Raw genomic sequence first — 12,959 nt, 5'->3', positions numbered from 1 at the left:
TAATAATGTTTGGTGGCAGGACTTGTGCTATTATCAGACTCTCTGTCTGCCTCTCTCAGACCTAAATAAAAAAAACTGGAAATGAAATACAAAAAAGTATGTTTTAGGTGGGGCGGCAGGGTAGCCTAGTGGTTAGAGTGTAGAGGCGGCAGGGTAGCCTAGTGGTTAGAGTGTAGAGGCGGCAGGGTAGCCTAGTGGTTAGAGTGTAGAGGTGGCAGGGTAGCCTAGTGGTTAGAGTGTAGAGGTGGCAGGGTAGCCTAGTGGTTAGAGTGTAGAGGCGGCAGGGTAGCCTAGTGGTTAGAGTGTAGAGGCGGCAGGGTAGCCTAGTGGTTAGAGTGTAGAGGTGGCAGGGTAGCCTAGTGGTTAGAGTGTAGAGGCGGCAGGGTAGCCTAGTGGTTAGAGTGTAGAGGCGGCAGGGTAGCCTAGTGGTTAGAGTGTAGAGGCGGCAGGGTAGCCTAGTGGTTAGAGTGTAGGGGAGGCAGGGTAGCCTAGTGGTTAGAGTGTAGAGGCGGCAGGGTAGCCTAGTGGTTAGAGTGTAGAGGAGGCAGGGTAGCCTAGTGGTTAGAGTGTAGGGGAGGCAGGGTAGCCTAGTGGTTAGAGTGTAGAGGCGGCAGGGTAGCCTAGTGGTTAGAGTGTAGGGGAGGCAGGGTAGCCTAGTGGTTAGAGTGTAGAGGCGGCAGGGTAGCCTAGTGGTTAGAGTGTAGAGGTGGAAGGGTAGCCTAGTGGTTAGAGTGTAGAGGCGGCAGGGTAGCCTAGTGGTTAGAGTGTAGAGGTGGCAGGGTAGCCTAGTGGTTAGAGTGTAGACGTGGCAGGGTAGCCTAGTGGTTAGAGTGTAGAGGTGGCAGGGTAGCCTAGTGGTTAGAGTGTAGAGGCGGCAAAGTAGCCTAGTGGTTAGAGTGTAGAGGCGGCAGGGTAGCCTAGTGGTTAGAGTGTAGAGGCGGCAGGGTAGCCTAGTGGTTAGAGTGTAGAGGTGGCAGGGTAGCCTAGTGGTTAGAGTGTAGGGGCGGCAGGGTAGCCTAGTGGTTAGAGTGTAGAGGCGGCAGGGTAGCCTAGTGGTTAGAGTGTAGAGGTGGCAGGGTAGCCTAGTGGTTAGAGTGTAGGGGCGGCAGGGTAGCCTAGTGGTTATAGTGTAGAGGCGGCAGGGTAGCCTAGTGGTTAGAGTGTAGAGGCGGCAGGGTAGCCTAGTGGTTAGAGTGTAGAGGCGGCAGGGTAGCCTAGTGGTTAGAGTGTAGGGGAGGCAGGGTAGCCTAGTGGTTAGAGTGTAGAGGCGGCAGGTAGCCTAGTGGTTAGAGGGTAGAGGAGGCAGGTAGCCTAGTGGTTAGAGTGTAGAGGAGGCAGGTAGCCTAGTGGTTAGAGTGTAGAGGCGGCAGGGTAGCCTAGTGGTTAGAGTGTAGAGGTGGCAGGTAGCCTAGTGGTTAGAGTGTAGAGGTGGCAGGTAGCCTAGTGGTTAGAGTGTAGGGGCGGCAGGTAGCCTAGTGGTTAGAGTGTAGGGGCGGCAGGTAGCCTAGTGGTTATAGTGTAGAGGCGGCAGGGTAGCCTAGTGGTTAGAGTGTAGGGGCGGCAGGTAGTCTAGTGGTTAGAGTGTAGAGGCGGCAGGGTAGCCTAGTGGTTAGAGTGTAGAGGCGGCAGGGTAGCCTAGTGGTTAGAGTGTAGAGGCGGCAGGGTAGCCTAGTGGTTAGAGTGTAGAGGCGGCAGGGTAGCCTAGTGGTTAGAGTGTAGAGGCGGCAGGGTAGCCTAGTGGTTAGAGTGTAGAGGCGGCAGGGTAGCCTAGTGGTTAGAGTGTAGAGGCGGCAGGGTAGCCTAGTGGTTATAGTGTAGAGGCGGCAGGGTAGCCTAGTGGTTAGAGTGTAGAGGCGGCAGGGTAGCCTAGTGGTTAGAGTGTAGAGGAGGCAGGGTAGCCTAGTGGTTAGAGTGTAGAGGAGGCAGGGTAGCCAGCCTAGTGGTTAGAGTGTAGAGGAGATAGGGTAGCCTAGTGGTTAGAGTGTAGAGGTGGCAGGTAGCCTAGTGGTTAGAGTGTAGAGGCGGCAGGGTAGCCTAGTGGTTAGAGTGTAGAGGCGGCAGGGTAGCCTAGTGGTTAGAGTGTAGGGGAGGCAGGGTAGCCTAGTGGTTAGAGTGTAGAGGTGGCAGGGTAGCCTAGTGGTTAGAGTGTAGAGGCGGCAGGGTAGCCTAGTGGTTAGAGTGTAGAGGCGGCAGGGTAGCCTAGTGGTTAGAGTGTAGAGGCGGCAGGGTAGCCTAGTGGTTAGAGTGTAGGGGAGGCAGGGTAGCCTAGTGGTTAGAGTGTAGAGGCGGCAGGGTAGCCTAGTGGTTATAGTGTAGAGGCGGCAGGGTAGCCTAGTGGTTAGAGTGTAGAGGCGGCAGGGTAGCCTAGTGGTTAGAGTGTAGAGGCGGCAGGGTAGCCTAGTGGTTAGAGTGTAGGGGAGGCAGGGTAGCCTAGTGGTTAGAGTGTAGAGGCGGCAGGTAGCCTAGTGGTTAGAGGGTAGAGGAGGCAGGTAGCCTAGTGGTTAGAGTGTAGAGGAGGCAGGTAGCCTAGTGGTTAGAGTGTAGGGGCGGCAGGTAGCCTAGTGGTTAGAGTGTAGGGGCGGCAGGTAGTCTAGTGGTTAGAGTGTAGAGGCGGCAGGGTAGCCTAGTGGTTAGAGTGTAGAGGCGGCAGGGTAGCCTAGTGGTTAGAGTGTAGAGGCGGCAGGGTAGCCTAGTGGTTAGAGTGTAGAGGCGGCAGGGTAGCCTAGTGGTTAGAGTGTAGAGGCGGCAGGGTAGCCTAGTGGTTAGAGTGTAGAGGCGGCAGGGTAGCCTAGTGGTTAGAGTGTAGAGGCGGCAGGGTAGCCTAGTGGTTATAGTGTAGAGGCGGCAGGGTAGCCTAGTGGTTAGAGTGTAGAGGAGGCAGGGTAGCCTAGTGGTTAGAGTGTAGAGGAGGCAGGGTAGCCAGCCTAGTGGTTAGAGTGTAGAGGAGATAGGGTAGCCTAGTGGTTAGAGTGTAGAGGTGGCAGGTAGCCTAGTGGTTAGAGTGTAGAGGCGGCAGGGTAGCCTAGTGGTTAGAGTGTAGAGGCGGCAGGTAGCCTAGTGGTTAGAGGGTAGAGGAGGCAGGTAGCCTAGTGGTTAGAGTGTAGAGGAGGCAGGTAGCCTAGTGGTTAGAGTGTAGGGGCGGCAGGTAGCCTAGTGGTTAGAGTGTAGGGGCGGCAGGTAGTCTAGTGGTTAGAGTGTAGAGGCGGCAGGGTAGCCTAGTGGTTAGAGTGTAGAGGCGGCAGGGTAGCCTAGTGGTTAGAGTGTAGAGGCGGCAGGGTAGCCTAGTGGTTAGAGTGTAGAGGCGGCAGGGTAGCCTAGTGGTTAGAGTGTAGAGGCGGCAGGGTAGCCTAGTGGTTAGAGTGTAGAGGAGGCAGGGTAGCCTAGTGGTTATAGTGTAGAGGCGGCAGGGTAGCCTAGTGGTTAGAGTGTAGAGGCGGCAGGGTAGCCTAGTGGTTAGAGTGTAGAGGCGGCAGGGTAGCCTAGTGGTTAGAGTGTAGGGGAGGCAGGGTAGCCTAGTGGTTAGAGTGTAGAGGCGGCAGGTAGCCTAGTGGTTAGAGGGTAGAGGAGGCAGGTAGCCTAGTGGTTAGAGTGTAGAGGAGGCAGGTAGCCTAGTGGTTAGAGTGTAGGGGCGGCAGGTAGCCTAGTGGTTAGAGTGTAGGGGCGGCAGGTAGTCTAGTGGTTAGAGTGTAGAGGCGGCAGGGTAGCCTAGTGGTTAGAGTGTAGAGGCGGCAGGGTAGCCTAGTGGTTAGAGTGTAGAGGCGGCAGGGTAGCCTAGTGGTTAGAGTGTAGAGGCGGCAGGGTAGCCTAGTGGTTAGAGTGTAGAGGCGGCAGGGTAGCCTAGTGGTTAGAGTGTAGAGGCGGCAGGGTAGCCTAGTGGTTAGAGTGTAGAGGCGGCAGGGTAGCCTAGTGGTTATAGTGTAGAGGCGGCAGGGTAGCCTAGTGGTTAGAGTGTAGAGGAGGCAGGGTAGCCTAGTGGTTAGAGTGTAGAGGAGGCAGGGTAGCCAGCCTAGTGGTTAGAGTGTAGAGGAGATAGGGTAGCCTAGTGGTTAGAGTGTAGAGGTGGCAGGTAGCCTAGTGGTTAGAGTGTAGAGGCGGCAGGGTAGCCTAGTGGTTAGAGTGTAGAGGCGGCAGGGTAGCCTAGTGGTTAGAGTGTAGGGGAGGCAGGGTAGCCTAGTGGTTAGAGTGTAGAGGTGGCAGGGTAGCCTAGTGGTTAGAGTGTAGAGGCGGCAGGGTAGCCTAGTGGTTAGAGTGTAGAGGCGGCAGGGTAGCCTAGTGGTTAGAGTGTAGAGGCGGCAGGGTAGCCTAGTGGTTAGAGTGTAGGGGAGGCAGGGTAGCCTAGTGGTTAGAGTGTAGAGGCGGCAGGGTAGCCTAGTGGTTAGAGTGTAGAGGAGGCAGGGTAGCCTAGTGGTTAGAGTGTAGAGGCGGCAGGGTAGCCTAGTGGTTAGAGTGTAGGGGAGGCAGGGTAGCCTAGTGGTTAGAGTGTAGAGGCGGCAGGGTAGCCTAGTGGTTAGAGTGTAGAGGTGGAAGGGTAGCCTAGTGGTTAGAGTGTAGAGGCGGCAGGGTAGCCTAGTGGTTAGAGTGTAGAGGCGGCAGGGTAGCCTAGTGGTTAGAGTGTAGAGGCGGCAGGGTAGCCTAGTGGTTAGAGTGTAGAGGCGGCAGGGTAGCCTAGTGGTTATAGTGTAGAGGCGGCAGGGTAGCCTAGTGGTTAGAGTGTAGAGGAGGCAGGGTAGCCTAGTGGTTAGAGTGTAGAGGAGGCAGGGTAGCCAGCCTAGTGGTTAGAGTGTAGAGGAGATAGGGTAGCCTAGTGGTTAGAGTGTAGAGGTGGCAGGTAGCCTAGTGGTTAGAGTGTAGAGGCGGCAGGGTAGCCTAGTGGTTAGAGTGTAGAGGCGGCAGGGTAGCCTAGTGGTTAGAGTGTAGGGGAGGCAGGGTAGCCTAGTGGTTAGAGTGTAGAGGTGGCAGGGTAGCCTAGTGGTTAGAGTGTAGAGGCGGCAGGGTAGCCTAGTGGTTAGAGTGTAGAGGCGGCAGGGTAGCCTAGTGGTTAGAGTGTAGAGGCGGCAGGGTAGCCTAGTGGTTAGAGTGTAGGGGAGGCAGGGTAGCCTAGTGGTTAGAGTGTAGAGGCGGCAGGGTAGCCTAGTGGTTAGAGTGTAGAGGAGGCAGGGTAGCCTAGTGGTTAGAGTGTAGAGGCGGCAGGGTAGCCTAGTGGTTAGAGTGTAGGGGAGGCAGGGTAGCCTAGTGGTTAGAGTGTAGAGGCGGCAGGGTAGCCTAGTGGTTAGAGTGTAGAGGTGGAAGGGTAGCCTAGTGGTTAGAGTGTAGAGGCGGCAGGGTAGCCTAGTGGTTAGAGTGTAGAGGTGGCAGGGTAGCCTAGTGGTTAGAGTGTAGACGTGGCAGGGTAGCCTAGTGGTTAGAGTGTAGAGGTGGCAGGGTAGCCTAGTGGTTAGAGTGTAGAGGCGGCAGGGTAGCCTAGTGGTTAGAGTGTAGGGGAGGCAAAGTAGCCTAGTGGTTAGAGTGTAGAGGCGGCAGGGTAGCCTAGTGGTTAGAGTGTAGAGGCGGCAGGGTAGCCTAGTGGTTAGAGTGTAGAGGTGGCAGGGTAGCCTAGTGGTTAGAGTGTAGGGGCGGCAGGGTAGCCTAGTGGTTAGAGTGTAGAGGCGGCAGGGTAGCCTAGTGGTTAGAGTGTAGAGGTGGCAGGGTAGCCTAGTGGTTAGAGTGTAGGGGCGGCAGGGTAGCCTAGTGGTTATAGTGTAGAGGCGGCAGGGTAGCCTAGTGGTTAGAGGGTAGAGGAGACAGGTAGCCTAGTGGTTAGAGTGTAGAGGAGGCAGGTAGCCTAGTGGTTAGAGTGTAGAGGCGGCAGGGTAGCCTAGTGGTTAGAGTGTAGAGGTGGCAGGTAGCCTAGTGGTTAGAGTGTAGAGGTGGCAGGTAGCCTAGTGGTTAGAGTGTAGGGGCGGCAGGTAGCCTAGTGGTTAGAGTGTAGGGGCGGCAGGTAGCCTAGTGGTTATAGTGTAGAGGCGGCAGGGTAGCCTAGTGGTTAGAGTGTAGGGGCGGCAGGTAGTCTAGTGGTTAGAGTGTAGAGGCGGCAGGGTAGCCTAGTGGTTAGAGTGTAGAGGCGGCAGGGTAGCCTAGTGGTTAGAGTGTAGAGGCGGCAGGGTAGCCTAGTGGTTATAGTGTAGAGGCGGCAGGGTAGCCTAGTGGTTAGAGTGTAGAGGCGGCAGGGTAGCCTAGTGGTTAGAGTGTAGAGGCGGCAGGGTAGCCTAGTGGTTATAGTGTAGAGGCGGCAGGGTAGCCTAGTGGTTATAGTGTAGAGGCGGCAGGGTAGCCTAGTGGTTAGAGTGTAGAGGCGGCAGGGTAGCCTAGTGGTTAGAGTGTAGAGGAGGCAGGGTAGCCTAGTGGTTAGAGTGTAGAGGAGGCAGGGTAGCCAGCCTAGTGGTTAGAGTGTAGAGGAGATAGGGTAGCCTAGTGGTTAGAGTGTAGAGGTGGCAGGTAGCCTAGTGGTTAGAGTGTAGAGGCGGCAGGGTAGCCTAGTGGTTAGAGTGTAGAGGCGGCAGGGTAGCCTAGTGGTTAGAGTGTAGGGGCGGCAGGTAGTCTAGTGGTTAGAGTGTAGAGGCGGCAGGGTAGCCTAGTGGTTAGAGTGTAGAGGCGGCAGGGTAGCCTAGTGGTTAGAGTGTAGAGGCGGCAGGGTAGCCTAGTGGTTATAGTGTAGAGGCGGCAGGGTAGCCTAGTGGTTAGAGTGTAGAGGCGGCAGGGTAGCCTAGTGGTTAGAGTGTAGAGGCGGCAGGGTAGCCTAGTGGTTAGAGTGTAGAGGCGGCAGGGTAGCCTAGTGGTTATAGTGTAGAGGCGGCAGGGTAGCCTAGTGGTTAGAGTGTAGAGGCGGCAGGGTAGCCTAGTGGTTAGAGTGTAGAGGCGGCAGGGTAGCCTAGTGGTTATAGTGTAGAGGCGGCAGGGTAGCCTAGTGGTTATAGTGTAGAGGCGGCAGGGTAGCCTAGTGGTTAGAGTGTAGAGGTGGCAGGGTAGCCTAGTGGTTAGAGTGTAGAGGAGGCAGGGTAGCCTAGTGGTTAGAGTGTAGAGGAGGCAGGGTAGCCAGCCTAGTGGTTAGAGTGTAGAGGAGATAGGGTAGCCTAGTGGTTAGAGTGTAGAGGTGGCAGGTAGCCTAGTGGTTAGAGTGTAGAGGCGGCAGGGTAGCCTAGTGGTTAGAGTGTAGAGGCGGCAGGGTAGCCTAGTGGTTAGAGTGTAGGGGAGGCAGGGTAGCCTAGTGGTTAGAGTGTAGAGGCGGCAGGGTAGCCTAGTGGTTAGAGTGTAGGGGAGGCAGGGTAGCCTAGTGGTTAGAGTGTAGAGGCGGCAGGTAGCCTAGTGTTTAGAGGGTAGAGGAGGCAGGTAGCCTAGTGGTTAGAGTGTAGAGGAGGCAGGTAGCCTAGTGGTTAGAGTGTAGAGGCGGCAGGGTAGCCTAGTGGTTAGAGAGGCGGCAGGGTAGCCTAGTGGTTAGAGTGTAGAGGTGGCAGGTAGCCTAGTGGTTAGAGTGTAGAGGTGGCAGGTAGCCTAGTGGTTAGAGTGTAGAGGCGGCAGGGTAGCCTAGTGGTTAGAGTGTTGGGGCGGCATGGTAGCCTAGTGGTTAGAGTGTAGAGGCGGCAGGGTAGCCTAGTGGTTAGAGTGTAGAGGCGGCAGGGTAGCCTAGTGGTTAGAGTGTAGAGGTGGCAGGTAGCCTAGTGGTTAGAGTGTAGAGGTGGCAGGGTAGCCTAGTGGTTAGAGTGTAGAGGTGGCAGGTAGCCTAGTGGTTAGAGTGTAGAGGCGGCAGGGTAGCCTAGTGGTTAGAGTGTAGAGGCGGCAGGGTAGCCTAGTGGTTAGAGTGTAGAGGCGGCAGGGTAGCCTAGTGGTTAGAGTGTAGAGGCGGCAGGGTAGCCTAGTGGTTAGAGTGTAGAGGCGGCAGGGTAGCCTAGTGGTTAGAGTGTAGAGGCGGCAGGGTAGCCTAGTGGTTAGAGTGTAAGGGCGGCAGGGTAGCCTAGTGGTTAGAGTGTAGAGGCGGCAGGGTAGCCTAGTGGTTAGAGTGTAAGGGCGGCAGGATAGCCTAGTGGTTAGAGTGTAGAGGAGGCGGCAGGGTAGCCTAGCGGTTAGAGTGTAGGGGAGGCGGCAGGGTAACCTAGTGGTTAGAGTGTATGGGCGGCAGGGTAGCCTAGTGGTTAGAGCGTTGGACTAGTAACCGAAAGGTTGCAAGTTTATATCCCCGAGCTGACAAGGTACAAATCTGTCGTTCTGCCCCTGAACAAGGCAGTTAACCCACTGTTCCTAGGCCGTCATTGAAAATAAGAATATATTCTTAAATGACTTGCCTAGTAAAATAAAGGTAAAAAAGTGAAATATTAGCTTTTGTCTGAAGCCGAAAATGCCAAGAAATTCCAAATCTAATTGGACTTATGCACCAACAAGGCTTTTCAACATAAGCTCAACGGCACCTACTAGAGTTCTGTAAACATGTTTTTTCTTCATGTAAGACACATATGCAATCTCTCATCTGAGAATCTGTTCCGTGGTCCTCATCTAGATATATACCCATTGGTTATTACAGGGGCAATCTACAGTTTAAAGAACAACAAGCCCACACCCCGTCACTGTTTTGGTAAAAAGCAGAAGAATTTGGGATGGAGAAATGGTAACCACTCTCAAATTAATCGATAGAGCTATGGATACAAAATAACAACTTTAACCATGTTCTGAGGCTCAACAGTGTTTGTTTACAATTCCTCTCACTTTAGGCTGTAAAGTCCGTCGCTCATTCCTAACCATAAATCACATGTTCAGTTATTCAAACCTGATCTGTTATTCATGATGACAACTAGATGGCCCAGGTCTTTTAAGTAATTTTGGTAATGTGTACTTTTCCCTGCCTGTGAGACTCCAGCTAAGTCTGGAGCCTGGATAGCTAGCTAACAGGCAACGACAACATCAAACTATACAGAAACCGATACAATTAAAAAAATGCAAGCTCATCTGGCTTGAATTACATTTTGAATATGGCTGAGGATATAATGGTAGCTAGCTAGGACTTTTTAAAAGTTTTTCGTCCCTTGCTAGCTCGTCAAGATGAGAGAGACCTGGCGAGGTGTCTGTTTGATACGTCACAGGCCCGAACATAGATCGAGTAGATATCCAATCAAGGGCCGTTGCATTCTCACCTAGACTGAGACTGTATGATCTGTAATCCTATTTCTGTCCCCCCAAAAAATTCTCCTTCAGCAAAAATGAAATATTAGCTGTTAGCGGTTGTTTTTCCCCTATGTAATTAGTTAGCTTTGCTTAAGATTTTTCTTGGAAAGATAGCAGAGAAAATATATATTTAATTTAAATCAACAACACCACTTTTCGGATATTCAAATAGAAGGTGAAGGTCATAATTCATCATCATTCATTCATTCTCTGGTGTCACTTTTGAATTTATTGGAAGTTATTTAAAAAAAAAAGTCCCTGTGGGAGATGCGAAATTATCATCAAATCTTTTTACATTAAAACTAGCGAGCGGATCGCGCCGCCATCTGCTAACCACGTAGGGAATGGTTTTCAGCATATGTGCCAAATTTCATTCCAAAATATGGACTATAGATGGAGAATGATGAGGGGGGAAAAAAAACTAACTTTAAAAAGCGTATATTGTGACTATCTTTTAATATTGATGATTTGTTGCCCTCTCTCTTGTTATTATACATTCAGAATGAAGAGAGAGCTTCATACAGATACACAGACAAACCTTTTACTCTGTTTAGAAAAGCAGTTTAGAGAGAGAGAGCGTGGGGGAGCGCGTGGGGGAGAGGGTGGGGGAGCGTGGGGGGGAGGGTGAGGGAGAGGGTGGGGGAAACAATCAAAGGCTGACTTAACATCTGCATCTGATTGCTTCTATCATAACAGAAATGCACCATGGTTTGGGTTCACGGTTGACCTTGGTGCTGTTGCTATGGTGATGTGAGCTTGATTACTTTGAGAGAGGCCCATGCAGTATCATCACGTTGTTTTGTGTTGATTAAACAGTGTACTGGTTTCGTGGGTTACACCCAGCCAGCCTCCCAGCGTCTCTCTAGGACTGGGCTGGAGTGGCTCCATCTGGATCACCAGTGTCATGTCTTCGTGGTGCTCAGATTTAGTTATTTTATTGTTCCACAAAATTCTCAATGGTTTTGTTTTTCTCTCCCTCTGTTCCCTCTTATTCCCCATCTCTCTCTCTCTCTCTCTCTCTCTGTCTCTCTCTCTCTCTCTCTCTCTCTGTCTCTCTGTCTACTCTCTCAACTATCTCTACGTCTCTCTCTCTCTCTCCCCCTCTCTGTCTACTCTCTGTCTCTCTACCTCCCCCTCTCCATTCCCTCTACTTCTCCTCTCTCCTACAGCATTGCAGTGGTTGCTGGGAGCTCACCCCCCTGGACAGTCCTGTGGTGTATGCAGAGGGGGCAGGCTACGACAAGCAGTGGCACCCGACCTGCTTTGTGTGTTCAGAGTGTGGGGAGGCCCTGGTTGATCTGGTATACTTCTGGAAGGAAGGAGAGCTGCTGTGTGGAAGACACTACTGCCAGCGGACCAGACCCCGTTGTGCAGGCTGTGACGAGGTGAGAGCAGGAGAGGAGAGGAGAGGAGAGGAGAGGAGAGGAGAGGAGAGGAGAGGAGAGGGGTGGAGAGGAGAGGAGAGGAGAGGCGAGGCGAGGAGAGGATGGGGGAGGCGAAAGGAGGAGGGAGAGGAGGGAGGGGAGAGGAGAAGGGAGGTGAAAGGTGGGGAGGAGGGAAGGGAGGAGAGCTGCTGTGTGGAAGACACTACTGCCAGAAGACCAGACGCTGCCATGGCTGTGACGAGGTGACTGGGACTCATAGAGATAGAAGGAGGGAAGCCCATTCTATCCATTCTTATTCTATGGGGAGATTACCACAGACACGTGGTTAGAGTGTGGAGGCGGCAGGGTAGCCTAGTGGTTAGAGTGTAGAGGCGGCAGGGTAGCCTAGTGGTTAGAGTGTAGAGGCGGCAGGGTAGCCTAGTGGTTAGAGTGTAGAGGCGGCAGGGTAGCCTAGTGGTTAGAGTGTGGAGGCGGCAGGGTAGCCTAGTGGTTAGAGTGTAGAGGTGGCAGGGTAGCCTAGTGGTTAGAGTGTAGAGGTGGCAGGGTAGCCTAGTGGTTAGAGTGTAGAGGTAGCAGGGTAGCCTAGTGGTTAGAGTGTTGGACTAGTAATCAAAAGGTTGCAAGTTCAAATCCCCGAGCTGACAAGGTACAAAATCTGTCGTTCTGCCCCTGAACAAGGCACTGTTCCCCGGTAGGCCGTCATTGAAAATAAGAATTTGTTCTTAACTGACTTGCCTAGTTAAATAAAGGTAAAATAAATAAATAGTAAATAATGCCCTTTTACCCAATAAAGAACCCTTAAACATATTCTGTCTTTTCTCGTCCTGTCTGCAGCTGATCTTCTGTGAGGACTACAAGAGGGGAATAGACAGTCGGGCGTGGCACCAGGACCATTACTGCTGCTGGCGGTGTGGACAGAGTCTGGACAGCCCCTGTTCCTGCCCCCAAACAAACTGCCCCAGCACTGTTTAGGTCCCCTGGCCCCACTCCTTTCCCCCAGCCCTGTTTAGGTCCCCTGGCCCCACTCCTTTCCCCCAGCCCTGTTTAGGTCCCCTGGCCACACTCCTTTCCCCCAGCCCTGTTTAGGTCCCCTGGCCCCACTCCTTTCCCCCAGCCCTGTTTAGGTCCCCTGGCCACACTCCTTTCCCCCAGCTCTGTTTAGGTCCCCTGGCCCCACTCCTTTCCCCCATCCCTGTTTAGGTCCCCTGGCCCCACTCCTTTCCCCCAGCCCTATTTAGGTCCCCTGGCCACACTCCTTTCCCCCAGCCCTGTTTAGGTCCCCTGGCCACACTCCTTTCCCCCAGCTCTGTTTAGGTCCCCTGGCCCCACTCCTTTCCCCCAGCCCTGTTTATGTCCCCTGGCCCCACTCCTTTCCCCCAGCCCTGTTTAGGTCCCCTGGCCCCACTCCTTTCCCCCAGCCCTGTTTAGGTCCCCTGGCCCCACTCCTTTCCCCCAGCCCTGTTTAGGTCCCCTGGCCCCACTCCTTTCCCCCAGCCCTGTTTAGGTCCCCTGGCCCCACTCATTTCCCCCAGCCCTGTTTAGGTCCCCTGGCCCCACTCCTTTCCCCCAGCCCTGTTTAGGTCCCCTGGCCCCACTCATTTCCCCCAGCCCTGTTTAGGTCCCCTGGCCCCACTCCTTTCCCCCAGCCCTGTTTAGGTCCCCTGGCCCCACTCCTTTCCCCCAGCCCTGTTTAGGTCCCCTGGCCCCACTCCTTTCCCCCAGCACTGTTTAGGTCCCCTGGCCCCACTCCTTTCCCCCAGCCCTGTTTAGGTCCCCTGGCCCCACTCCTTTCCCCCAGCCCTGTTTAGGTCCCCTGGCCCCACTCCTTTCCCCCAGCCCTGTTTAGGTCCCCTGGCCCCACTCCTTTCCCCCAGCCCTGTTTAGGTCCCCTGGCCCCACTCCTTTCCCCCAGCCCTGTTTAGGTCCCCTGGCCCCACTCCTTTCCCCCAGCCCTGTTTAGGTCCCCTGGCCCCACTCCTTTCCCCCAGCCCTGTTTAGGTCCCCTGGCCCCACTCCTTTCCCCCAGCCCTGTTTAGGTCCCCTGGCCCCACTCCTTTCCCCCAGCCCTGTTTAGGTCCCCTGGCCCCACTCCTTTCCCCCAGCCCTGTTTAGGTCCCCTGGTCCTAAAAATGTAATTATAAATTATATATGCAAATAATTCTTCTAAAATGTAATAACAGTGTAATAATAGTAAATCTGTTTTTTTTTAGTTAAATTAGTTCAATGCCTTGTTATCTTGTTAGATTATAGAGAATAAATAAAGATAATTTGTTTGTTTTTAAAATGGCCGTTATTTGTGCTCTTATGCTAACAATTTGACCATTTCTGCCTCGTTGAAGTAGATGATTCTGTTAATTTTAATCTAATTTAAGTAGTTATCCATTT

The 12,959-nt window shown here is 53.4% G+C and overlaps 1 protein-coding gene across 1 annotated transcript in view; it reads left to right on the top strand.

The window, feature by feature from the left end:
- LOC139414484 (LIM and cysteine-rich domains protein 1-like) overlaps positions 1-11,627 on the top strand; it is a 33,401-nt gene extending 21,774 nt beyond the window's left edge. The window contains exons 7-8 of the mRNA XM_071162396.1: positions 10,359-10,574; positions 11,409-11,627. Of these exons, the coding sequence (XP_071018497.1) occupies positions 10,359-10,574; positions 11,409-11,546 (354 nt within the window). The 3' untranslated portion in view covers positions 11,547-11,627. The remainder of the gene's footprint in view (positions 1-10,358; positions 10,575-11,408) is intronic.
- Positions 11,628-12,959: the final 1,332 nt, after the last annotated feature.

The sequence above is a fragment of the Oncorhynchus clarkii genome, chromosome 7, assembly GCF_045791955.1.
Source record: "Oncorhynchus clarkii lewisi isolate Uvic-CL-2024 chromosome 7, UVic_Ocla_1.0, whole genome shotgun sequence".
NCBI lineage: Eukaryota > Metazoa > Chordata > Actinopteri > Salmoniformes > Salmonidae > Oncorhynchus > Oncorhynchus clarkii.
This window is presented reverse-complemented; position numbering and strand designations above follow the sequence as displayed.